Source organism: Necator americanus, chromosome IV (assembly GCF_031761385.1).
Source record: "Necator americanus strain Aroian chromosome IV, whole genome shotgun sequence".
NCBI classification, from domain to species: Eukaryota; Metazoa; Nematoda; class Chromadorea; order Rhabditida; family Ancylostomatidae; genus Necator; species Necator americanus.
Window position 1 is genome coordinate 26,128,650 of NC_087374.1, and position 26,864 is coordinate 26,155,513.

The 26,864-nt window shown below is 39.2% G+C and overlaps 6 protein-coding genes across 7 annotated transcripts; 3 read left to right on the top strand and 3 right to left on the bottom strand.

Moving 5' to 3' along the window:
• Positions 1 to 251: 251 nt before the first annotated feature.
• On the top strand, positions 252 to 3,409 carry RB195_002727 (uncharacterized protein; the record flags this gene model as incomplete). Of its 2 annotated transcripts, none has more annotated exons than XM_064200118.1 (8): positions 252 to 380; positions 750 to 794; positions 1,353 to 1,474; positions 2,162 to 2,259; positions 2,327 to 2,386; positions 2,845 to 2,950; positions 3,112 to 3,175; positions 3,323 to 3,409. In XM_064200118.1, 8 exons carry the CDS (start codon positions 252 to 254, stop codon positions 3,407 to 3,409), a joined length of 711 nt encoding a protein of 236 aa, XP_064055999.1. The 2 variants fall into 2 exon arrangements, with proteins under 2 accessions (XP_064055999.1, XP_064056000.1); XM_064200119.1 differs by having other exon boundaries at positions 252 to 377.
• A 1,250-nt stretch (positions 3,410 to 4,659) lies between these two features.
• RB195_002728 (uncharacterized protein) lies at positions 4,660 to 5,346 on the bottom strand (the record flags this gene model as incomplete). Its single annotated transcript, XM_013444414.2, has 3 exons — positions 4,660 to 4,806; positions 5,082 to 5,180; positions 5,239 to 5,346. The coding sequence occupies 3 exons, from the start codon at positions 5,344 to 5,346 to the stop codon at positions 4,660 to 4,662; spliced, it is 354 nt and encodes a 117-aa protein (XP_013299868.1).
• Positions 5,347 to 7,937: 2,591 nt separating this feature from the next.
• RB195_002729 (uncharacterized protein) lies at positions 7,938 to 8,465 on the bottom strand (the record flags this gene model as incomplete). Its single annotated transcript, XM_013444413.2, has 3 exons — positions 7,938 to 8,081; positions 8,185 to 8,283; positions 8,361 to 8,465. 3 exons carry the CDS (start codon positions 8,463 to 8,465, stop codon positions 7,938 to 7,940), a joined length of 348 nt encoding a protein of 115 aa, XP_013299867.1.
• A 58-nt stretch (positions 8,466 to 8,523) lies between these two features.
• Positions 8,524 to 8,837, bottom strand: RB195_002730 (uncharacterized protein; the record flags this gene model as incomplete). Its single annotated transcript, XM_064200120.1, has 2 exons — positions 8,524 to 8,621; positions 8,723 to 8,837. The coding sequence occupies 2 exons, from the start codon at positions 8,835 to 8,837 to the stop codon at positions 8,524 to 8,526; spliced, it is 213 nt and encodes a 70-aa protein (XP_064056001.1).
• A 3,448-nt stretch (positions 8,838 to 12,285) lies between these two features.
• On the top strand, positions 12,286 to 18,414 carry RB195_002731 (uncharacterized protein; the record flags this gene model as incomplete). Its single annotated transcript, XM_064200121.1, has 13 exons — positions 12,286 to 12,369; positions 12,999 to 13,130; positions 13,444 to 13,557; positions 14,015 to 14,090; positions 14,501 to 14,638; positions 14,886 to 14,976; positions 15,036 to 15,118; positions 15,197 to 15,274; positions 16,039 to 16,133; positions 16,189 to 16,256; positions 16,317 to 16,400; positions 16,520 to 16,622; positions 18,331 to 18,414. The coding sequence occupies 13 exons, from the start codon at positions 12,286 to 12,288 to the stop codon at positions 18,412 to 18,414; spliced, it is 1,230 nt and encodes a 409-aa protein (XP_064056002.1).
• A 4,436-nt stretch (positions 18,415 to 22,850) lies between these two features.
• RB195_002732 (uncharacterized protein) lies at positions 22,851 to 23,537 on the top strand (the record flags this gene model as incomplete). The annotated part of the gene is made up of 2 exons (XM_064200122.1): positions 22,851 to 22,970; positions 23,274 to 23,537. The coding sequence occupies 2 exons, from the start codon at positions 22,851 to 22,853 to the stop codon at positions 23,535 to 23,537; spliced, it is 384 nt and encodes a 127-aa protein (XP_064056003.1).
• Positions 23,538 to 26,864: the final 3,327 nt, after the last annotated feature.

A 26,864-nucleotide genomic window follows, 5' to 3' on the forward strand; every position in this document is an offset into this window, starting at 1 on the left:
ATTATCCCAAAAGTCAACAAGTTACAGAGAAATGTGTAACTTTTGTTTCGACGCAATTTATGGTTTATTGATAAGTACGCTACATCGTAAAGATAAAACGGTGCTGAATACGCCCTACGATAGTTGCATCGATTATCTCACAACTCTATTTTGCTGAGCAGTATTATGATTTGCAAGAACTTCTTTTGTTTTTTCAGTGAAAAGCATTTGGCCATCGTTCGTATTCAGTATGTACATCATAGATTTGCAGAATGAGAGCCACGTTTCTCCTGATTTGCCTGGCTACTGTTACATTCTCGGATCTCATTCCCAGATATGATTTACCGACGGATTCTCAAGAATTCGTGACATTCCGCTCGCAGCCATCGCCGCCTAACGTGGTGAACTAATCAATTTTTCACCTAATAATTGAATTTTTAATGTTTGAATTTTCTTTTGGTTTCGGTTGAGTCATCAGAGAAAAAAATCGCAGTTTGCCACAAAGAAGTAAAAACGGTTTGAAACGAAGAACACTTGTTTGAGTTGTTTCCGTAACTTATTTTTTGAAGCGGAAATCTCTCGTCCGCGCCAGGCGTCAGCATAAAAAATGTGTATTTGAGGAAAAATGCAAATGGAATGAAACAAGTAACAGGAAAGCAGAAAGGCAAAGAAATTAAAAGTAAAATAAAAAATTAAAAGAAATCAGCAGCAAAAGTAGCGAACAATATTGGTAACTAGCACAATTCTTCTCCAAATCATGCTATTTTAAGGCAGCCATATCGAGATGCGAGACAATACCGTGGTATGGATGTCAGGTATCTTTAAGCACCTTTTAAACCTTGAATTGGGATTTTTATAGATGATTTGGGATTTTTATTTTTTCCTTTCTATTCATTTGGAGTTCATTTCCTGTCCAAAACTTTAGAAGAAGAATTCTACAGTTTTTCTCAGGATCCTATTTTGTCGCTCAGAATCCCAAAACATAAGTCTACATCATTTCTTGTGTTTTTCAAAATAGCTTCAGGTTTAACGTAACCATAGGTACATGAATTAGCTGTGTAAATGATATCAGGCAGTAATTAAGGGATTCGGTCTATTCCTACCCAGGTCAATTAGTTTTCCATCTCACGAACTCACCATTGAACTAAACAATCGGAATATTTGTGGTGAATTACTATTCCTGAGTAACCGCATCTTAGTAGTGTATCCTGATGGTCTGGGCTTCTCTGCAGTTTTTTTTTTCGATTTTTTAAAACCAATTCCATTATAAGGGAAGGGTACAACAGTATGAACTCTCTTTATTGATAAAGGGCACAATTTGAATAATTTATACAAGATTTTTGTCGGAAACTTCCCTGATGTTACATTTGCAGGCACAGTTCAACCAACTGCTCGGTATGGATCCTCTGCTGTACTGGAGAAATGGCACACTCATAAATAAACTAGTGAATCAGCTGCTCCAAGCAAATACCACTGAGCTGGTGAAAGTGTGCAAGTGAGTAACTTTTTCTGGAGGTCGCAGTTCTTTATTGAAATGCACACTGGCGTTATTATATTGCTTAATCCTTCTCTTTTTCGTCAATATTGAGTGAAAGGAAGATTTTGGGTGGGAAAGTTCAATTATGAAGAGAAAAGGATCTGAGGTATACGAAAGAATTGAAACTATGCTATGTATCATTTTGGAATTATTAATTATTTAATTGCAATATTCCGCCACATAATTGCACCAATTATTTACTTCATTGGGGCTGGTTAAGTGTAGCGGTTAGAGGTTCGCACCATCGAACGGAAGTTCGAATCTGCCTTAGTGCTCACCAAGCCTTTCATCCCTCCGGGGTCGATAAATTGGTACCAGGCCTGTCTGGGAGGGTAAAAACACTGACTTGAAACATCGGTTAGCCCCCGCAAGTCATTTTATAGGCCAGTTATACGTTCGTAGGCCTCAAACGATTTTAAATCGAAGTGAACGTAGGGGCGCATCCTAAGCGGATTGATGAACGCCAGACACTTTATCCTTTATCCTTTATTTACTTCATTGTCACTTGTGCTTGTTGAGCGTGACATAAGTTTCTCTAATGAAAAAATGCATTTGATAGTTGAATAGGAGAGGAAGATATGAAAATTAAGAATTTTTTAAAACACAAATAAAACGTTCACGCCACAGTTTTCAAAATAATTTCAGCGCTCGAACACAATTCTATCAGTGTCTTGGCACATCCTACTATGCCTGTATGAACCTATTCAACATTCTCGACACTTATAATCCAGATTTTGTGAATGGTATGTAGGGACAATTTTCCAACCGATGAGCTTTCTGAAGGTTTCCATAATAAATCTAAAATTTCAGCCTTTGACTACACTCGCACATATCTTGGCTTAGAATTTATGTGCAATGCAGGATTCGAAGGTAAATTAAGAATATTTAGTTAAATTAAGACATTTTTGTGACATTCTTGCTTGGTTTCACCCGTACAATTACTTCACTAATATTTTAATAATTACACTATTAATTACATTGCAATAAAATCATTGCATACATAGATATTCATTTCTCAAACAATGTTCCCATTTGCTATGACCACTGCAATGCGTTTGAAGAATTTTTAAGTACAACTTTTAACGTTTTTATAATGTTTTTTGTTCACTTATGTCTTTGTCTTAATTTTCTGTTGACATGATATAAATTTAAAATTAAGTAACTTAATTTGAAGTAGTAAAAAATGAGGAAAGGCAAGAAGTTAGTGCTTCTTATTCTTCAAAAGACGAATAAACAAGGAGAGCCGTCGAGGAAGTGGAACCCTCCGAGCAACCATGCCAGCATCCTTCCATTTCACAGTGGAATCAGACAATCATAATTATTTTTAGAAGTTGTAAACCAATGGCCATGTCTCCACGGCATTCAATCGACGACTCCTTATCAAAACTGCATGAATAACTTCACCTACAATGTTGTCCCTACGAATTTCTGCAAGTACGTATACGATTCGGAAAAAAATTAAGTTTTCAGTAGCAAAGCGAGTAAAAGTTCTAGTGTAAATAATTGTCAGGTATTGATATCCAGAGAAAAATTGAAAAAAACACATATGTAAGTATGAACTGAATTGGAAGAACTTGGAAAGTTTTTTTTTTCAGTATGGTGGACACAACCGGCAAATGCTTGAACAACGTCTATTTGAACGCTTGTGTGGACAATGGGGTAAGCCATAAATCACTGTTTCATATCAATGTTTGTGCTTCCTGGGAGAGACCCAAGAGTCCTATGTCGCGAATTCTTTAGGGAAGTTGTGTTGTTTGTCAAATAAAGGAAACTGTTACACATCTTTTTTAAATCTTTTTTTTCCAGGCTGGTTGGTTTGGCTGTGAGAATTTCCGCTTCACATTTGACCAAACTTGCTGGGGTTTGCGTTGCAACGTCGGAATGAACTACTAAATCACGCCTCCAAAAATTTTCCTGCCAGAGCTAAATCACTGTTGTTTCTAAGCGTTGACCTTTCCTAATTAGATGTGATAAATATCTCTATATTATCTAGTTGAATTCAAAAAATTTCTACAGCATGAAAAATCCTGATATCAGGTAATAAAACACATTCTCAAAACTATTAAAACCCTTAAAATGATTTGACAAGGTAAAAACTCTAAAAATTTTCCAGTCAATTCGTTCGAAGCGGTGTGGAATACGACACAGAGATCGCATGTTTAAAGGCACCACCCCACGAATCTGAGGTGGAACGGATATCAGGTGGAGTATTCTTATACGGGATAGTAGATTATGGAGAGGGGGTGATTCCGTCCATCTCTTCCTAATTGCCGTAAAAAAAACGGTCCGGAAGATGCGGCGCGTGCACAAGGCTGGCGCGCTCCAACCGAACTCGTTGTAGAAAGTGCCGCGTCGGATCGCTTGAAACCTTATCGTCCGGGCCGTTTTTTTTTATGGTAATTAGGAAGAAATAGACGGAATCACCCTTCTCTCCATAATCTACGATCCCGTATACGAATCCTCCACCTGAAATCCGTACCACCTCAGATTCGTGGGGTGATGCCTTTAAAAGGAACAATACCACAAAATTAGCGACTTTGCCACCTCGCCAGGGAAAGCAAGAATTAGTGGTGTAGAATGCGACTGTGAGTGTGTTTACACTCAATTCTTCGTAACCGTCTTAGAAAAACGGCGTGAGAAATGGTCTTTCTCTACGAACTTTCCTACGACGCACCCTACAACGCGCCACTCACGTGCGTGCCGCGCCTGCAACCAGCGATAATCAATGAAGTTTTGCCTACGACCTAAACCATTCAATTTGTTGCTGACGGAACCGACGTGCTTGCGAAGATGGCTTCAAAGGGGACCCCGCAGGGAAATTCGTAGAGGAAGGCCGTTCTCACGATATTTTCTCAGGATTTTTATTTTTGTGGGCGAGGGGTTTCAGCGCTAACACTCTCATGGTCGCAATCTACATTCCTAATATTCTCTTTTCACGGAGAGACTCCAACATCGTCATTTTCTTGGTATACTGCTCCCAATTAGAATTGACAATATCGATCGTTTCCGTTCCAAATGCTACACGTATACCTTATTCTACTGCAGGTAGAGTTTTATTCATTGCAATTTGGAAAATGTATCTTTTTCTGTTGCTTAGGGTGTTAAGGCTTTTATTTTTACTCCAAACGAATAACAATTTCTTTTCATTCAGTTCCAACTAATGTTACTATCGTTTCGCCCGCAAACTCTCCAAGCGGTTGTCCAGTCGCGAAACTAGCCTTCGGATCTGTGGCATTGTTCTGTACTGCAGCGAATTGAATCGTCATCTTCTCTGTGGTTCCTTTTCCTGGCTGAAATAAACGTACACACTTACACAGTGTCCTTTTATAGTAGCGTCAAAACGACATGAAGCACGTACGCAGTTGCGTACGCGGCTTCTCTCGAGGTGGTGCAGCGAAGCGTAGCGGTTAGGAGCGTTCTGGAACTCTTGCTGGCACCAGGTATCGCTGCAGTTTGCGATGGTCCCACCTCGGTTCCAAGCGCGCCGTTCCGAGCAAATGCACCGTGTTTCTTGTCATTTTGACCAAACTATACACGCGACCAGAATAATTTCAACGGAACATACCTTTCTGTAAAGTGTTACGTCTGTTTTTCCTCCTTTTGGAACAAAACCGTACATCTGTTCAGGTTTTGCAAAAAAACTCGAGTCTGGCGGAAAAACGAACTGAATTTCAAATTAGACTTCTTTCTGGTCGATTTCTTCCAGTAGAAATTTCGCTCACCTTATATGCTACTCTCATATTGGTTTGATTTGCGAGTTTTTTGTTCGATCCACCTGTTGTCACGAACACATTTGTTCTACGTGGTTCGAAGAAAACTACGTCTGCCATGTGTAGTGGTGAGTGCAAAATATGTTCCTATTGCTTGACTAAAGTTTTTATAGTGTTCTTCATGGTATCAACAAAAACATTCCGGAATTTTATTGATTCTATTCAAAAGGGTAGGTTTGCTTGCAAGCAGTGAAACCTCCATCTTTTTGCTTAGTATGAGACGTGGAATCCTCTCATACAGCAAAGTGATGAGCGAGTTATTTTTGGTTTCTAAATTCTTAAAGGTTTAATATGTAGCAGCTATACAGAAGATAATCGCAACAAATCGAGTACTTCCTTTCATTTTTCAAGCATTCGACTGAGCATCGACAGTTCGCTGATCGGGTTCAGTGTTCTTAAAGGCATCACTCCACGAACCTGAAGTGGTACGGATTTCAGGTGGAGTATTCGTATACGGGATAGTAGATTATGGAGAGGAGAGAGTTCCTCTCCATAATCTACTATCCCGTATACTAATTCTAAAAATGGTCCGAAAGATACGGCTTCGGGCGTTCTGGCGCTCTATTTTCTACAAAGAGTTCGACTGGAGCGCGCCAGCCCTGTGCGGCACCCCATCTTCCGGGCCGTTTTTTACAGCAATTAGGAAGAAATGGACGGAATCACTCCCTCTCCATAATCTACAATCCCGTATACGAATGCTCCACCTGAAATTCGTACCACCTCAGATGCGTTGGGTGATGCCTTTAACAGAGATAAGACATTACGTGGAACGAGATAGTCCAGCTGAACACAATCCCAAAAGATAGAATCCGGAAGTGCTCTCAACAATGGCATGATCACCAGTTGAAGACAAAAAAAGACTTATGTATTATGTTATTTGCATCGATTTATTGCTTCACTTCACTTTTTGGTTACTTTTCTTTGACCTCATCCTACCATAGAATTATTTTTATCTATCTGGTTTGGATCGGGTTCCTCTCTCCAGTGTACTTACTGAGGAGCCTCAGAGGAGATTGATCTAAATATGGACCGGTTAGGATAAAGCAAAACGTCCCATTCCTTAATTTTTAGACTATGTCCTTGCTCATGTGGATTAAACATATATGTGTGTGAATTTGATTCCCTCTGCATGAAGCCTATGTCAAATCTCTTCACTATTCCCTGTTTTAGTAAATCATCCATGCAGTCCAGGGGTAGTCCAAATCCACAAATTATCCTGTTTTCATGGTTTTTTTTTGTAACAAATAGAGACAATCATGATATATAATAACGAGCTTAGTCCGTGTGTGTGTGTGTTGTGTGTGTGTGTGTGTGTGTGTGTGTGTGTGTGTGTGTGTGTGTGTGTGTGTGTGTGTGTGTGTGTGTGTGTGTGTGTGTGTGTGTGTGTATGTGTGTGTGTGTGTGTGTGTGTGTGTGTGTGTGTGTGTGTCCCAGCAAAATTCGCCAAAAAGGGGGTGCGACGGGTCCACCCAGCGTCGGATTGGGCGCTTGATAAAAATGGGGCGCCAGGTACCCATAGAAGGGGTGCGACGGGTCCACCGGCGCCAGATAGCCTATAAATATGGGGTGCGACGGGTCCACCGGCGCCAGATACCTATAGAAGGGGTGCGACGGGTCCACCGGCGCCGAAACAGTGCCAGATAACCTATACAAAGAAGGGGTTGCAGACGGGTCCACCGGCGCCAGATACCTATAGAAGGGGTGCTTGACGTCATGCTACCGGCGCCATTTGATAACTTATAGAAGAGAGTACGGGAACTTTTAATTTGTCTATAAATATGATAATCTATATGAAGTAGGATGCGACGGGTCCACCGGCGCCTAGATATTTCCATATGTAAAAAAAAAAGAAGGGGTGCTGGGTCCAATTAGAACTATAATTTAATTTCCAGTGCCAGAACCTATAGAAAGGGGTGCCACTGGCGCGGATTGGTCCACCGGCGTCAGATACCTGTAGAAGGAATTGGGACGGGTCCAACGGCGTCGGTGGACCCGGTCATTGATGCGCAATAACTCAGGGTGCATTACGTAAAAGGTAAATGGTTGCAGCCGTTTCATAGCCGTAACCACTTAGCGCTTTGCTCTTCACCTTTATGACTACTCCCGTGTGCCTATTTCCTTCTTCTTTCGCCTCAAGTTTGTAGCATGCCGTTCTCAGAAACTGGCTGCTTAAATAGTAGCAAAATGTTTATGTGATTTGACGTGGAACGTTATCTTTATCAGTAGGATGATGTCTTTCACGTTATTTTATGTTAAAACATCATTCTGTGATAACTATTGGGGGAAAACAGGAGGAACACCCATACTTCGAGTAATGCTTTCAAATTGTATCTATATTATTCTGGCATCGAAGGAGTGTTTGTAGCTGATGATCGAATATTCTCCAAATGTAGAATTGACGCGTTTGGAAGGAAAACTCCGTAACCTTTCGCCTTAATTTATAATATAAAGAAGAGAAGGAAAGCGTTGTTAAAAAAACACAAATCTAATTTTACAGAAAACACCACTACTATTAACTTTCATTGATCAGTGAAGGGGAGCGAAGCTAAAATCACCGAGAGTCTGAAGTCCGGCTTTAGCCGGACATTCAGACTGGTCGTTAAATACGCAACTTTTAAGTGTTAAAGTCTTTATTTCGTCCTAATTATCGCTCATTCCGTGCCAACTAATTTCACTTGCGTTTCACCACCATATTCTCCTTGCGGTACCCCGGTAGAAAAACTGGCTGTTGGATCGGTTCCCGTTGGCGCAGCTGCGAATTGAATCGTCATACTTTCAGTGGTTGATTTTCCGGGCTAAACTTTTTTCTCAATATATAAAAAAATCTGTAATTCTTCAAATATCCATAAAAAAAAGGGAAAAATATTGTTTTCATTTCGTAAGCATAGAACTTCTAACCTTTCTATAAAGTGTAACGTCAATCTTCCCCCATTCCGGTATGAAACCGTACATTTGCTCTGGTTTTGCGTAGAAGGTTGAGTTGGGTGGGAAAACGAACTGCAATGAGATCGCTTAACTGTTGAATTTCCACTTGTTACAACAAACAAACAATAAGAATCACTGGGCCAACAAACTTTGTATGCTACCCTCTTATTGGTGTGATTGGCGAGTTTCTTGGTCGATCCGCCGGGTGTCACAAATACGGAGGTTCGACGGGGTTCGAAAAAAACCGCATCCATGGTTGATTGGTTAGTTAAAAACTCGTCGTACCAGTAAGAGTTTCTTTTATAACCATCTTTAGGTCTCTATCATATGATAGGTTTGTTTACTTCTCATGTATTCCTCCATCATTCTGTTGTTTACGTCAATGGGGGCGGTGTGCAGAAAACCAATTCCTTAAGGAGAAGAATTTATTTTCTTTCCAGACTAGTTTCGTTTCGTATCGGAAAAGCTGTAAGCGGATTGATAAAGGAAGTTAAATTCATTTTGAACAAACCAGCGCTAGTTCTCAGTCTGACGCGGATGGATCCTATGGGAACTGTAACGAATACTAACGACCATTTAATGACGTTGTTCTCGCAAAGCTCGAAGGCGACAGAAATAGGTCCCATTTCTTCATTGGACTCCCCCGCATCACAGCTCCGAACCGGTCAACGCTTCGGTGCTTTGGGGCGAATACAGAAATACCGTTTCAGCCGGAGGCATACATTTGACGACGAATTGCAAAAATCATGAAAATAGTTTATTATGTAATTGGAGAACCATGTAATGTTGAATAAACGTCAAACGAATTTAAGTACATGAAAGGGGAAAATTGCTGCACAATCTCATTAAATGATCCTGTATGTATTTGCAGTTGGAAAAACTGATTTCCGAGGAAAGGTTATCGGAATGGAGGCACCAAAGAAAGACAGGATTGCAAAATATGACGAGAGTATACTTTATTTTATAAATGATCTTTTTGTTTGCTTTTTTTTGGAAAACAAAGAAACGCACTAATAGTGGGATGGCCCGTACTTTTTTAGATGGAATAGTTAGCAACGTTGTAAAAACTCAAGCTCAGTAGGTCGTCGTTTTACAAAGTTTTCTTTTTCTGTGTTTTTAAATGAATATAACGAGAACATTACTACAAAGGCTAAATGGAACTGTTTTAAGGAAATCCTAAGAAATCTGAAGACTAGGACCCGTGAAATTGATATTTCCAAAAGTACATCACAGCATACAGCAGCTCCTTCAGAATCTCAAGTAAACATCATATCAACGTCACTAATAGATCATCATCTATCAACTTTTAAAGGACTAAAAAAGACGTAGAAATTGGTGAGATGTTTCCGACACCCGTGACTGACATTTTATGATGCAATTGCTGAGTCAATAATTTATCGCGGCAGTTGTGTTACCTGAATGTAAGTTTGGACTTCAAAAGAAAAAAATAAAGTGTGCATCAAAATAAAAGTAAACACCTGTTTTGGAGACGGTCTTGGATGAAAAAGCGACAGTTGAAAACCTCACTTAGCAACAACTTTGAACTTTTGAGCACTTAAAGCGTGTGAAAATAAAGTGACGCAGATTTCATGCTATGTTGTTCGAAACACAGCTGTCATGCTTGACGTTTGAAACTCACAAGATCTAGAATTTATTTCGTGTTTATTTCTGTCATGGGGTGGGTGTACTGTAGCGGTTAAAGGTTCCGCTTCCTGCACGATCGATCAGAGGTTCGAGTCCGCCCTAGTGCTCACCAAGTCTTTCATCACTCCGTGGTCGATAAATTGGTACCAGACCTGTCTGGGAGGATAAAAACACTGACTTGACACATCGTCTAGCCACCGCAAGTCATCAAGTATAGGCCAGTTCGTTAACCTCAAGCGATTCTGAATTGGAAGTGAACGTGGGAGCGCATCCCAAGCGGATTGATTGACGCCAGAAACTTTATCCTTTTATTCCTGTTATCAATCCGAAATGTTGAAAGTGTTCAAGGATACTCCAGATTTCCATAAATCAAGAGAAAATTGAATTCGCCCGTAGCATTCTGGTTACTGAGCAAAAAATAAGACAAAAAAAGCGAAATCAGACTTTAGAGAGTGTCCCAGGTGGAATCTCTTTCCTTTCCATACAAGAAAACAGAGCAGATTATTGAAAATCTATCTATCGGCGCTCTAACTGCAATGAATTTGTGTAAACAGCCGACATTTGTTCTACATTATGGTCCTGGCGAATATTTCAAAGAACGACTACCTCCATTGAAGGTGGGCTTTAGAGCGGTGTGAATGGGTTCGTTTTCTGCTTTCACTTCGACCTTGAGTATGATTGAGGAGAAGAAAAATGTTTGTCACATATCGGATATGTCTTTTTGCACAAATACCACCTCAAATGTCCGTGAGACCGATATTACATGTCTGTAGTGGTCGTCGAAATTCTTCCCAGGAAATGAATTCAACGTCTAAAAGAAGTTCACCGATAGACATTCTTCTTCACGTTCTTTAGAAACTGTTTCATCATATTTTCTTATTTCCTATCTCTGGAACTGAACAGATGATAATCATCTTTCTTTGAAAATTATTAACGTAGTAACTGCAGTTTCTTTGGAAACTCGTCACATTATAACTGTGAGAAAATTTCTTTGATGTTTAAAAGGGCAGAAGACAAGTCTAAAACGACATTAAAAGAACGACGAATTTATCGTCATCGTCAATTGCTTCCACGTGGTAACGGGACGATTTCGAATTCACATTTACGTGCAAAAACCGTCCGCGGTTTTTCTAAAGCCATGACGACGCAGCTGTTTGGAATGCCAACTTCGCCTGAATCATCGCCGATTGAATCGATTCTGAAGGAAAACAGAAATTCATATCGAGAGTTCCTGCTGCAGTGTAATCACTTCTGTCCGCCGATTTTCTGCCCTTTTCCATCCTTCTTCTCTAATTTTCATGACGTGAACTCGCTTATTTAAGCGCAACTTTTAAAAATGTGGCATATTCTACATGCGTGAAAATTCACGCAATCAAAAACATTGAGAAAATTGCTAGCAGGAGGAGTGGATAGGTTTTTTTAGAAGGGAAAATTGACCAATTGGCGCCAACTGTGATCGCTGTTGCGGTCGTCCTCGATAAAATATATACTCACATACGAACGAACACTATAACATTTTCTCAGTGCTTCGAATACTCGACCGCTCAGAAAGCAAAATAGTATAACCATTATTATTAGAACTATTCGAACAACAGACAAATGTCTTGAACGAATACACCAAAGGGATAATACCTGGTTATGCCAAGCTAGATATTTGATACTCTTTGGTTCAAACATAACTAGATGATCATCTAGCATTAGTTATCTAGTTACCTTTTACTTCTTAACTTCAAGTTATTTTTGGATTAAAGTTTTAGTTTTTCCTCCAAATCCATTTTCATATCCAAAATTCCAGAGTTCTTCTCCATCATAGTCACTGGGGTGCAGTTGTACCTGATGAAATTGCAGAACACGTGTCTCCTCTTTTCTCAAGGACAACTTGGAGCGATGCCCAGCGTCTGCATAGACCTACGCTTACCATCATGAGCGCGAACGCGCTGTGTTTGCGAAGAAGCACGAAATAGTCATCATTCCTACCGTCATTGAACGATTTCTTTCAAAAATACGTGAGAGTTTGCAGCCGACGTTCGCTTAGAAAAGTTCACATCGACGATATGGCGGGAGGAAAAAAACCATCCCCGCACACACAACATTACAGCCAACCTTATCCATATCTTTTGCGCACACGTGCCCGCCCAATCACCGCATCCACCGCAGTGGTCCTCGTTCCCCGCTGATATATCTCGTTCATGGAAAATCTCTAGGATTTTCCTTGAAGTACCCACCTTTCAACGAAGAATTTCTCTCTCAGCGTTTTTTTTCTTTATCAATAGAAATTTGAATTCCTAACATTAGCTAGTTATGGGAAACGATTTTCTCCGATGATACTCTTCTCATTGAGAATTCAACGTTCACGTATCGTTCCTTCTCCGATCAATTCTCCTTTTCTCTCAGCGAGCTGCTGCTTGCCAACGTTACATTTGCTGCGCGATGCTGTCACGAACCGTACGCTGCTACTCGAAAGGAAGCACTGGCCTCAGAGCGATCCTTAACAAAGAGCTTGAGGGGATCAAGGTGAGTTCCTAGACTATTCCTTGAGAACTGCGGAAATTTTTGAAAGACTAATATTTCTGAATGCACTTCAGAAATAATAGTCTTTCAAAAAAGTAATTTTAAAGTTGTTAGAATGAGATCTCTTTATTAAAATCAAAAGCGATTTACTCTTTTTCCACGCTTTTTAGTACGGTACCGTTCTAACCGGGTCGTAAGTTAATACTGTCGTAAGTTCCCCCGCACATCGATAAAGTAGCATTTTGTATTTGTCACAAATTCCTCAAACACTTTGTCATTTAGAGGAGTAACTGACATCGGAACACAATTCAGCCGATTCCCTGAAACTGTACTGATAAATAAAATAAAATAAAAAGTAAATGTTAGTACTTGTCTAAAAAAATGTAGTCGAAATTCCACTGCGCCTTCATGCTCGATGTTTCGAAACTGACCAAGGAAGCTTTTTATCATTTAGCAAATAACATGAAATATAAGAATATATACATATTCTCATAGTAAAATATCAAGTATGAATTAGTCAAGTTTCAATTTTTGAAACATGGAATTTTCTACGAGGATCCAAAGGATTTGATGAAGTTCATTGGGCTGATCAAAAATGTTAAGATTTACAAAATTGTCAGTTATTCATTTAGGCGGCTGGCACTTACAAAAACGAAAGAGTGATTGTTGGACCGCAGGGAGTCACCGTGAAGGTACAAGGTCAAGAGAAAGCGGTTATCAACTTCTGCGCTAATAACTATCTCGGACTTAGTAGCCATCCAGAGGTGAGTGTATGTACTTAGACTCTCGCGTATTCCGCGAAGTCCAAAAGAATTATCAAGGAAAGTTATTCGAAGAGTGTTTTTCCTGAGAGAAATGTTGTTAAGAGAGATGAGCTGTCACCATCGACATGTTACGAATACCGGTTCTTATCAGTCCTTTAATATCAAAAGACTAAAAAGAATGTTGACTGTTGATTTCTGAACAGATCAGAGATTTAGGAATGGAAATGCTTTTGAAAATCCGCTCATCTTCACTTACCAGTGAGTATCGAAGTAAAATTTTCTTGAGAACTACTAAATGTCTTGTGCATTTTAGGTGATCAAAGCTGGGCAGCAAGCACTGGCCAGTCATGGAGCTGGACTATCATCCGTTCGATTTATCTGTGGTACTCAGGATTTGCACAAAGAGTTGGAGTCTAAGATTGCTAAAGTAAGTGTAAGCTCTTTGATGAAGGAAAATGATCAGAGAGCAAGAAACTTATATTCTACGGTAGAAAATGCAAAGAAAAGCGAATTACTAAGGAGAAGTCAACTGGAAATTCCTTACTAAACGGCTGCTTTGTGATTTACCGTCGAACTGGTGTGAATTTTTTTGCAACGAGTAGCCGCATGTGGCTTTCTAGGCGATCGTTTGCGAAATTCTTTATGACTTCTGAAATGAAATGAGGGGAAAATGGAGGGAGTTGACATTTTTTTCTTATGATCTCCTAGGATAAGTCATTATAACATGGTGAAAAAGGGAAAATCTATTATCTCAAATGTATTCCTTATCTCACTTCATTTTAACATCTATGCAGCAACCGAAAGCACGCTGATCCCGTCGCAGGCCAGACGCAAAAAAACCGCACTTCCGTTACATACATGCAGGAAAAAGAGAATGATTTCAGTTCCACGGCATGGAGGATGCAATTTTGTATGCAGCCTGTTTCGATGCTAACGGTGGCATTTTCGAGCAATTAACAAGTGAGTGCATTTCTACAAAATTTAACTTCCAATTCAATCCAAGTTATACCTGCCAAGAGGCTAACGTTGGGATACTTCCCCGTAAACATGCTGGACATACTAAGAATGTCCTGAGGAATAATGAATTACATCAAACTGCAAATCCTCAACCACTTTTGTGGACTGTTCGTGACAAATCAATTTTTTTTTTCTGGGACTAGTAATTACTAAAACTATAAAATGCTGTGAACTGGTTGAATGATCTTGACAATTTCACCATTTTAAAATGTTCAGTTTGATTTGTTTTATTCTTATGTCTAGATGCTTATTTCTGTAGTGCAAAAAAACTAGGATTCGGAAAAACCCTTGAGATTTTGTCGAAACTAAAAATACCCAGAAAACCCTTTAATTTTGAAAAAAAAATTATCCAGATGCTGACGACATCATTATCTCTGACGAACTCAATCACGCCTCCATTATCGACGGAATCAGACTGAGCAAGGCAAAGAAACTACGCTTTAAGCACATGGACATTGCAGACTTGGAGACGAAATTAAAGGAGAATCAAGGTTAGACACCCTTTGTACAATTATGTGTAAAAAAAGTAAAATAAAAGTAAGATAGAAAAAATCTCTGCGTAATTCGCATGGATTTAATGGCATTCTGCATCTTCGGCTCAAGCCTTAGCCGCTACCGTCGATTTTTTTTCTGTTTTGATCAAAGCAAATTTTCCTGTTGTTGGAGCAGTGCATCTAGGATTGCAACTGTATTTTTCCAAACATTCGTATCCAATAAAAAATCAAAATACTGTTGAAGATGCTCGCCAGCGTGTAATTGTCACTGACGGGGTGTTTTCCATGGATGGCGATGTTGCACCGTTGAAGGAGATTTGTGATCTAGCTGAGAAGTGAGTTGAGAAGTGATGTTCAAGCTGAGCGACTTTTTGCTTCTATCTTCGTGGTTTAGGTACAATGCTATTGTATTTGTGGATGATTGTCACGCTAGCGGATTTTTCGGTCCAACCGGAAGAGGAACAGAAGAGTCTCTAGGCAAAAATAACCTTTTTAGCCTTTTATTTATTAAGTAGCACATAGGTAATTCCACTAGAACAAGGTAATCTTATTCAGGAATGTCCGGACGAGTCGACATTGTCAATTCGACACTAGGTAAAGCACTCGGAGGATCAATGGGAGGATATACTACTGGTAATAATCACACTGATACATTAGTCGATTACAGATTCAAAAATTATATTCTAGCGCGCTAGGTATTTCCTATAGAACTCTGCGTTTTCCTTTTTCCATTTTTCGCACAAGCGACTTTCAGGAAAACAGAGTATATTCCACAATAGTATGTGAATGATAGAAAACTATACAAGTAAACAAACAATTTCCAATGTAAACTGCTTAAAACTCCCAAACTGACGATAACAGAAACGAAAAATTATATTCTAGCGCGCAGAAATGCGAAAAAAATAGGAGGTGTTTCAGTTCGATATTTGATGTTTGTTAGTGCCCGCTGAAACACATGTTGGCACACCGCGTGACGCCTAGCCGCCTCGTTCGTTAAGAAAAATTTTTACGTTGAGAAAAGTGAGAATATTTGTAGTTTACGAAGTTTTTCTCCGTATTAAAATGAAAAACATGTCCCTCTACTTATGTTTGCTTCATGTGACGCGACGCTACACAGTTCGATTGGACGAAGTCCAGTGATGAATGTGTAGGCTTTCTGCGAATGCAAACACCGGCAACCATAAGCACTGTGATGTTGGAGCATTGATCTCGGATCCTCTTTCAAAGTCCATTATGTGACTCCTCTAACGGCACTCTGTTCCTTCAATCTGCGTAAACAAATTCATGAAGGCAGTTATAACTTCATTTTTTTAGATCTAAAAATTTTGAAAAATTGAAAATTATAGGGTTGAAATATGTCAATTTACAGACATACCTTTTCTTACTCTTCTTTTAAGGACCGAAACCATTAATTGACCTTCTACGACAGCGATCCAGACCATACCTCTTCTCAAATTCATTGGCACCCAGTATTGTTGGAGGAGCTATTAAAGTGATATCTATTTACTTTTCCAACCTAACAAATGTCGAGAACAAATAATATTCAGGTTTTTGATCTTCTTATGAATGATCCGTCCTTTATCGGCTCATTGAAGGCTAACGTGCAACGATTCAGGTCGCTTTTTTAAATCTTTTCTCAATATTCATTCATTTTCATCATCTTCAACATGTCCAGGACCAATATGACTGATTTGGGATTCAAGGTGTTAGGAAATGACAGCACACATCCAATTTGTCCCGTTCTCCTCGGCGATGCTAGGTAAGAATGATTATTTTATATCAGGAAATTTTTCTAAGAGTCACCGTCTATCAGCTACGTATCGATAATGTTGTGTTGTAAAAATGTAAAGTAAAAATTATGCAGCATCACGATTGTAGGCTTGCATCGGAGATGGCAGATGCTTTGTTGAAGAAGGGCATCTACGTCATTGGCTTTAGCTATCCTGTTGTGCCGACGGGAAAAGCTCGCATTAGGGTTCAGGTGAAGTTTTCTGTAGATCTCGATATTAAGTTTGGACGAAAACGACCGCTAAGCGCTGGCGGAATTTCGTGAGTTCCACTGGAGTTTCATGCACTGGAGGTCCGATCAACACAAATACTGGCGCATACAATGTATGAATAGATGAAGTGGTTCTCGTTGGAGCCTGCATCGCACTGAGAACCTTTTTATTTCAACTTATCACCTTTTATCAACGTAATATAAAAGTGCTATTTTATAATATCCGTCAGTATCCAGCCGCTCGTTTTTTCCTTCACTTCTTCCTGTTTTTTTTTCTGTGGATTATTCCATTACTCTCTAGCTCTCTTTCTTCTCTTCTCTCTCTCCTTCTACTTTTGCTTCTTCTTCTCTTTCTCTGTCTCACACTTGCTGCTGGGTACTTCTCATTCTGAGAACCCAGTCTTTTTCTTGATTCAGAGATCGATTGAGGAGCAAATGCCAGACAAAAATAACTGGTATCTGAGTCATACAATGTTTGCGAGGATAACAACATATGCTTTTTTAAGCTGCTGTTTGATTTCTGTGTTAAAATTACTTGCCAGACCAGAAGAAAAACCATTCAATTTGCTATTCGAACACATGTTCTCAAGTTTCTCGAGATATAAAAACATAGTCTGTCTCTATTGTAACATTAGTTTCAATAATTGTAGGCCAGGAAGAGAAGTTTACGAGGCTACAACTCTAACAGAAAAAATTGGAAATGTAGTAGCAAGTAATTCTCTTCTCCTGAATAATTTCCTTTGAAAATTCTCATGTCAGTTTCAAACATCATTAATAGAAAGAAAAGCTAAATCAAAAATAGGACAAAATTGGTTTCTTCGTTCATAAAGAAAACAACTACATTTCCTTTGTTCATAGTATAATTATGTAATTATTATTATTATATATGTAATTATGTTGAATATGTATAATTAATGAGTAAATAATAATAATTAATAAAAAAGAACAATAGCGAATCACTTTTGGATAAATCACGTCATTTTTCTCGGTTGCAATACCGGAAAAAATAATTATTGTCGGATGATTGTTATAGATACGGTATTGTAAACATTCTTTAAAATAAGATCGCATTTATTTCAATGAAGTGTTATGAGAGCAAACAAAAAGATTCAAGTATTTTTTACGCTGAAAATGCATTCTGTATGAGAAAATTTTTTAAAAAAAGCATAGAGTGAGTTATTAAAAAGTTTTCGTCTATGTTGAAGTATGCATCGCTTAACCACACAATTAGTTAACAGAGTTGCTCAAGAAGAAGTAGAATTGTAAATAAATAAAACCTGCTATGTTAACGAATAATCATAATACAATATAATATATTATATATGTATTAATAATATAATAGTAATAACGAGTTATAACAAAAAGAAATAAATAAACTAATAAACAAATTAAAAACAGCAATAAGAACAAGGTCACGAGGTAGTAATAGTGGTAATTTGACTTTAGACAATCCTCATATATCCACATCTATATATCCACATCTTTTATCTACAAAATTCTACTCCTTCTTAAGCAACTCTGATAACTGATTATGTGGTTAACCAATGCATACTTCAACATTCTTCTTCTGTCCTCAAGGAGTATCTATGTCATCCTTTGTGTTTGAGCAAAGAATTCCCACGACTATAGTATTTAATCAATCTTTCAGTTTTCTCTTCTCTTACAACATTTATATAACCCGTTTTTACAGATTTCTGCAGCGCACAGTACCGAGCAAATCGACTTCGCCGTTGACGCGTTCAAGGAAGTTGGGAAGAAACTTGGAGTTATTTAAACATTTGTAATTTATTTTCGCCTTTCTCGGATTAAACTGGGTATTACAACTTTGATTTTTAACGCAATGATAAGCTGAATTTCGTACACCTTTCCAAATAGCATATGTCGAGAAACTACGCAGGAGTTAGAAGTAGTTAAAGGAAGAGAAAAATATTCTCGAACCATGATGCTGCATTGATACATGATACTGTATTGCGTTTTCATCAGTTTTAACGAAATCAAAAATCCACGACCAGTTGTTTACTTCTTTAATGACTCAGTTAGCGGTTCTTCCATAATTCTGTTTTGTGTTGTTCAACATTTATCATATGTCTTTAAACGCGTGCTTAACTTATTGAGAACAGCACGCTATTTAATTTCCTGCAAAAGTAAGACTATACATCATTGATGCAGCATGGATAGAAATTCTCATGCAATTAATACTTATACGTCTGAAGGCATGGGACCCATCCCAGAGTTGCACGGCCGTCTATAGTTAGACCAGGAATTTGTTTCAAATAAGGACCGTCCGTTAGCCAATTAGTTTGGCCAACTCCAGTCCACGTTGGTAAGAAGTCTTTAAAAATTGAACACCCTTTCACTTCAGAATGCAAAAAGAAATGTCGCGACTTGATCCGAAAAGAGTGAAGGAAAAAAACTTGCAAACGTAAATTTGATAACGGAAATTCTCTGAACTTGATCAAAATCAATAAAAAAAAGGCAAACAGAGCTACATTTTATTCCTAACATACCAAGAATCTCAGCTGATTTGATTCATGAACATGCAGGTGCAAAATGCTACGTATGTCCGAGTAAACATCACAAAGCACTTGAAATTATCCATTTCGTCTTTCAAAATCGATGTGTTTTTATGTGAATTTAAATCGATGTTCTAAGGATATTCATGTAGACTACACTGGAATGATATAAAATTACGTAAAATGTTGTTCATAGTGATCGTCTTATATTATTAGATTCTTCAAAAAGCCTTTTACCAAGTATCCTAAAAATCACGAATTTTCCAGAAATGAATCAAACGCTCTAACAAGTGCAAGCGCCTTCTAGAATGTTCTCGAAGTCTTTCAGATTCAATTATCCATTCCATGTCGCTTTCATTCCATTCCATGTCGCTTTGATCCGACTATATTTTAGGATGCACATGCACACTTTTGCTAATTTGCAAAACATGACATATGAACAACTTCTGCACGTCACTTTGCAAAAAAACTGCAAAGCAAAAAAAAACTGCAATGTCGTCTACCTGGTCTATTCGTCCAGTCTCAGACTACCATTTGTTGCGACCACTGAAGCACTTCATTCACAGTTCGACAAATACAATCTCGAGATCTTTTCGATTTTAACTCAACGTTAACTTTTTTACGTCGCAGCCTCCTAAATTCTAAGCAAAGGGCATCAATGATTTCACCAACAAATCTGCAAACGTTACAAATGTCCACACTGAATGTATTAGTGAATAATAATTCAAATGAACATTAAAATTTAAATCTGAATTTACGACCACTGACCTTATATGTAAGCTCGTAGTGCAAATTATCACATTTTTATCCAAAATAATAAGCGGTGGGATTAGTTAGCAGCGTAAATACTGAACTTAAGCGTAATCATTGCTGAAAGTAATGACGAGAGTATTTTTAACTGTTTCATGCCCAAAGAATGCTAATTTTCCATCGTCTACTCGTAGAGCTTCGTGGATAGAAATTAAATTAAGCGTTTTTTGTTCGTGAATCATTGTACGCACCCATGCGTTCAATTTCACCTATTCATACAAGTCAGCTAGTATTGAAGAGCTTACGTTGATATCTTGTGTAACTAACTAGCAGTATTGAGAAACTTTTGTTTAAGATTTCTGCATTACTTGTTTTATTGAAATTGTTTTTTTCTTACTTTCATTTAAACCTACAAACCTGATAATTTTTGTCTTTGCAACAAAGAACAAACGTAAGGACAAACCGTAATTTTACAGAATAACCAAAATTGCACAAAGAAGGGGAAAAATATCAACAATTTCATGCGGTAGCCTTTAGCAATTTTTTGACGTTTTAATCGAATATGAAAATCTAAGTCCTTGATCTCTTTTCCAGCTATAAAATCAGGACATGTTATGGGGCAATTATTGACTTTTGGTGAATGGTTTGCGCCATTTTGTTCTCTTCTCAACGATATACCAGTTTTTGGATTTTCAATGTTTTTGTTTTTTTTTTCTTTCAAAGGTTCTGCATGCTATTGCACATTGGGCTTTTGCGCATCCGAAAATAAATTTTGATTGAATTTGATTAAAATTTGACGAAAATTTGATTACATGGACAGGAAGAAACGAAAAGAAGATAGAAGTATATTGCTGTGCTCTATTTCCTTTCATATTCTACACTCCCAGGGATCTTGCTCACTAGAGGGATCACACCGGTTGGTCGCGAGGCTACGTGACTTGTCCCTGGGTGGCGGATAGAGGCTAGTCGCGGACCAATAACGACCTTGTGCCTGTCCAGAGACGCGGGTGGATTCAGGAGGTGGACTCCCTGTTTCTGCTAAGCCAGGAATGGCTCATGACATCCTTGTATCCCGCACGTCGGCCCGGCCAAAAGCCTGCAATCAAGTGACTGGGAGGTGCAAGGGAGGCGGTTTGGAGTCACCTCCAACAAATCAGCTCCACATGTCCACGCCGCGGGAACGTTGCGAAACTCACGGGACTTGAGGTTTGCAACCTGCCCATGGGTTTTAAACTTTTACGCATGTCACAGTAATAGAAAAGAGTCTCGTGATTCCGGAGGAAAGCCTGGTACGTTAGTGCCAAGAAAGACGGGGTTGCAGGAGTCATATAGGCTACCGGAACGGAAAAGGACTAGGATGACGATCTGTACTTATAACGCACGTATGCTTACATCGGAAGCGGCCATCGAAGATCTGATAGTGCAACCCAGAAAGATTAAGTACGACGTCATCAGACTGACCGAGACGAGGCGACGTAACCTTTTCAACGCCGTATATGAAATTGAGAAGAACTGTTTTTAGGAACATGCGACAGTAGAGGCATTAATGAAGTTGGCGTCTTCGTCAACACGAGAATGGCAAAGAACATCTTCTCCTTCGAACAACTTCCAACCCGAACCGGACGTTTACGGATGAAAAGATGTGGTTCAACGCCAGCCTTAACAATCTTCATCGCTTGCGCTCCATCACGTCACATTACATCAAGCAACGGAGAAGAGGAAATCGAAACTTTCTAACTGGATCTGGAGACGTTCTACAGAGAAGATCATACCTTCTACGATGTCATCGTTGGTGATTTCAACTCCAAAATTGGCCCTAGAAGAACGCCTTAAGAGCTTGACATCGGAACCTACAGCCTTCAATGGAATAAGCAGCGAGAGAGGATTTCCGAGTTCATCATGACGACTAAGAACATCTATGGGAACTTGCAATGCCAGAAGCCGTCCTCCCTACGTTGGACGTGGGAGTCGCCCGGTGGAGGATACCGTAACGAAATTGACCACATCATCGTCAGTAAAAGGCTTTGACTGACGAATGTCGCTGTTGCAAAATTTTCGTTTAATCGGAGAGAAGAGAAAGTCGCGAAGGTCAGAGAGCGAAATACCAGAACTATTATTAACTGGGATCTCTTGGCTAGCCGGCTTTTGGGAAGGTTCCGCGATGAACGACATCGACGAAGAATACCATCGACCGGCTCGTTGAACACCTCTACGACTGCACAGCGAAGGCTGAGAGTCTAAAAACCACCAAAAGACGTCCGTCTCTTGAAACTCTTGAGCTGATACGCCAGCGTGGAGTAGCATGAGCCGCAGGGAACCAAGAACTCACGTCCGAGATCGCAAGGCTTTGCAGAGCGGCGATAAAGGAATACCTTAAAGGGAGAAGAGCAGAAGTGCTGGCTGAAGCTGCAGAGGCGGGGAAAAGCATCCGATGCCCGTCGAAGCTTTGCCAATCGTAAAACAAACAACGACTGCTCTCTCGATCTCAGATGAAACAACTATAGCATCGAGAAAGGGACTGAAAAGGTCATCTACGAATTCTACTCTGATCTCTTCGACAGCCATGTCCACTTGCCTCCTCACCATCTGAGGGAAGATGGGCATGTCATCCCAGAGCTTGTCCCGTCCGAAGAATGACATGCTGTCGTGTTAGTAAGGAAACGTACGGCACTCGATCCCGACAGAATAAGACCAGAACATCTAAAGAACCTTTCGTCAGTACTCATCAACACCTTGGCGAGGCTTGTTACACATTACCTGTCGGAATGCAAGGTTCTTAAACAGTGGAAGACCGGCAAGACCGTGTTGTTGTATAAAAAGGGAGATCTACATGACATCGGCAATGATCGCCCATTCTGCTTACTGTCCGTCAACTTCAAACTCTTTACGTAAGTGACCTTAATGGGATTAAAAAGTCTTGGATATTGAACTATTGCAAGGGTACAAAATGCCGCTCTGCTTCACATTCATCAACTTGATGAAGGCCTTCGACTCAGTTGAGACGGAAGCACCGAAGTTGAGACGGTCATGGAAGCCTTGGCCAACCGAGGCGTCCCCACTCAAAAAGGTAATTCGAGAGTTATACAGTAAATTCACGACCAGAATTTCGTCATTCTACAGGAATATCATCATTTACGTGAAGAAGGAGGTCTGACAGGATGATGCAATCTCATTTAAATATTCACAGCTACCACCAATGCGAAAGCTGGAATGGGACGAAATGGGAGCGACCGTTGATGGTCGGCAGCTACACCATTTGCGCTTTGTTGTTGACATCGTCCCGATAACGTCTAGCATCATTCAAGCAGAATGAACGATTCAACGAATGCTGGCCGAATTTGACTAAACACATGATTGAATCGGTCTTCAGCCGAATCTCCAAGTGAGATGGGTCTCGGATGTCCCATTCAAGTTCAACGGAACGAAGATATCCGAACGCACCAGCTACGTTTATCTGAGTCGGGAAATGAGCATGATGAACGACCTGACTCCCGAGCTAGGCGGAAGGAGACGAGCAGTTTGGGGAGCGTATAAGAACATCGAGGATGTGGTGAAGAAGACCAAGAACACTCGGCTCCGTGCTCCTTCACCGCTGTACTTTACTTCTTCAACACTACCGTACTTACTGCTTTGACCTATGCTTCGGTAACCTGGGCGTGTCGCAAGCAGAAGAAAATGCGATCAGCGTCTTTGAAAGCACAATTGAAAGAGTGATGCTAGGAGTAACCTGCTTCACCTAAGTGAGAGATAGGGTTCTTTCCTACGTCAGATCGAAGATTGGAGACGCCGCCGCGATAGTCAGGGAAAGTAAAATAAGGTGGGCCGGGCACGTGATGCGCTATAACGACGGCCGTTGGACCAGAGCAGTGAGCAATTGGATTCCCCGCGATATTAAGCGCTATTATTAAATGGAAAAATTGCTGTCGCCCGCTCGACCAGTTTGAAGATCAACGGGAGTGAAGGTGATCAAGGTGATTCTCAACTCACATATTCATCTTCACTCTTTTGGTAAGTGAGAACAAGGATTCTAAGAGAAAGACCGATTCCTAATGAGTACGCAAGAATGGCGAAAGTAATCATGTAAATACCTTTTTACGGAGATTGGGAGTTTAAAAATAAATGTAGATATGATGCGTTCGATTTCCTAATGGCAGTGAGTTTTTATTTTTGCAAGTGTGCAGCAGCTTTATTTGTTATTACTATTTATTTTATCATTATTATTATTTGTGCATTGCAGTTAATAGTTTACACGATGAGCAACCTAATAGTTGGCGTATCCCCTGTGGTTATAACAAACTGATGACGCTTTCCTGTTTGTATCTTTCGCGATCGTAAACGTCATATTCGAGGTATAAACAACATATTCTAAACCAGATATATAGATTCTGTACTGCTCTCTCCCATCTTACAATCATGTTTTCTCTTATCCCTACTTTTGTTGCGTTACTACCCTTCATCAAATTTAATCTGACTAAATTCATCCATTATTTACAACTACACATTTTTCTCTCATTTCTCGTTCCTTAAACATATTAATAATAATTTCTGTCCACTAAGTCATCAGTGAATTTTTATGTGAGATAATTTTTTGAAAAACAATTTTTATAGCTTAATCGGTGTGTGAAGTACATCATGCACGTCTGTGCTTTATTAAAAATGCAAAAAAAGACCATTACTGATACGAAACTGAAGCAAGCTGAAAAATATGAACCTTAGCAAAAGAATATGCAATATTTTCTTCTTCCAGTATATCTTCCCATATCTTTGCTACTCATCATGATTGATATTTTGTGATCTGTGCAGATTTGAGATGAGAAATGAATCTCCGGACCTCATATGGAAATTCAGCAGAACGCTCAGAGGAAGAACTCTCGTCTAAAAACATTTCTGGTAAGACGTTTTAGAATAGAATTTCGTGTCTGATTGATATTCCAAATTTTCTGGATTCTTATGAAAGTACTAACCACTGTGTTCGCATCCCAAGCAAGAAAAATTAAGTGGTTTTATTGCAACCATTTGCTAGAAGAATTTTTTTTTCAAACCGAAGTTAGCTTTGTGGGAGTACACTATCTATTATATTATAGTGTGATTGCGCGTACAAAGTGAAAAGTTATAACAAAATGCCATCTTCCCACAACATTTTTTCAATGAATTTTAAAACTGCAAAATACCGGTACGTTGTAATATAATCAAACTCTAAAAACCCGTTTCTTTAATACTTATTTGAATTTTAATTTCCCAACTTCAACTTTCCTGTCGGATTCCTATAAAGGATCCTTCCTCTTAAAATGCAATTCTGGCGCATTAATGGACATAGAATGCACCAATGTGTTTTACTGCAATTCGTAATCGTTAAGGTTTTGGAACGGGGGTTTTGGAACGGCCGTTGTACAAGTCACACTTCATGAAGGGATGCATCCAGAGAACAGCATCCCCATCATTTTTGGATTTGCTTGAAAATTTCTTTCAATCGTGGATCCGTACAACATGCTGACTCGACGAGTTTTCAGTAAGAGGAACAGTTGAGTTGAATTATAAGATCGAAGGTGATTGGAGGGGTAATAAAACATAGGACAAAGTTTCGGGCCTTAATCCGCTTAGAATGCGCCTCCACGTTCACTTAAAGTTCCTATGCTCTCCCATGTTCACTTCCAATTCAGAATCGTTTGAGGTTTACGAACGTGTAACTGTCCTTTACAATGACATGCGGTGGGTAGCCGAAGTGTCAAATGTTATGTTTTTATCCTCCCAGACAAGGCTGGTGCCAATTTATCGACTCCAGACGCATGAAGCGCTTGGTTGGCATTGGAGAGATTTCGAACTGGAGAGATTTTGGGATTGGAAATGACATCATTAAATCAAAATTGGAAAAAATTAAAGAGAGTAAATCCTAGAGTTTGACTTCATTTTAACGTATGCATTAGTGCTTTGTAATGTTCTATTTTATGCGTAATAAGATAGTCTGCTACTTTCACGTTTTCTATCTTACTTACTATGGATAGCAAATGAATATAAATTGTAAAACTATACTACTTCTAGGATCACAAGCAGCAATATCAATAGTACAGGAGGGGATAGCTATTTCGGTAAAATTCGTTCCATTTGTTTTGCAAGTTATGGTATTGTCAGTCTTCCTTCGGAACAGAAAAAGATATTTTTCGGTGAGTCAATTTCCATTTTTTTTATTCTCTCAATTTTTATCACTAAAGTTCTCGCAACCGAGGAGAACTCTTAGTAGTGTGGTAATCTGAGAGGTTTCTAATTACAGCAATATTATGATAATAATCTAACTTTAAATTTTCTACAGAATGCTTTCTTCATTCTTATCTTCCTGCTTACTGTTGTTATTATTATTGAAAATATCACATCTGGGGTAGCATACTTCTGCGACGAAAATTGTCCGAAATTTACGGCTTTGTTGTGTTTTCTGGAATATCTCACTGATTCCTATACTCCGTGCATTATTTTCATAATAGGAATCAATCAAGTAGCGGTCTTTACAAGAGGATTTTTACATCAATTTCTGTACAAAATGTAGGTTTCGTTTGAACTGTATACGTAGATGGAGCTACATTCTCTGTCATCTGTCCATCCGGTAATTTTTTTTTTGTTTTGCTTATTTTAATTCCTTATTTTGAAGAAAAAACCTGCTTATTGTCGCATTCTGCTTTCTGCTTGCGACTTTTGGATGGAGTTTCACTGTAACATTGATGTGGTGCTTATCTTCCATGGTGGAGAAAAGAAAAACTGACATTTTGTACAACGTGAGTAGTTCTGATGCAGAGAATACAACTTTCTTCTAATAAAATACCTTCTGCAAACCTCCCAGAGATCATCCCACAATTTCTTTAATGATGAGGAACTTAGAATGTCTCACTTTTTGAATCTTCCTACGTCAAATGTTAAAGGAAGGAGGGGTACTTCGCAGTGATTAGCAATAAAAAAATGCTCTTTCACCAGT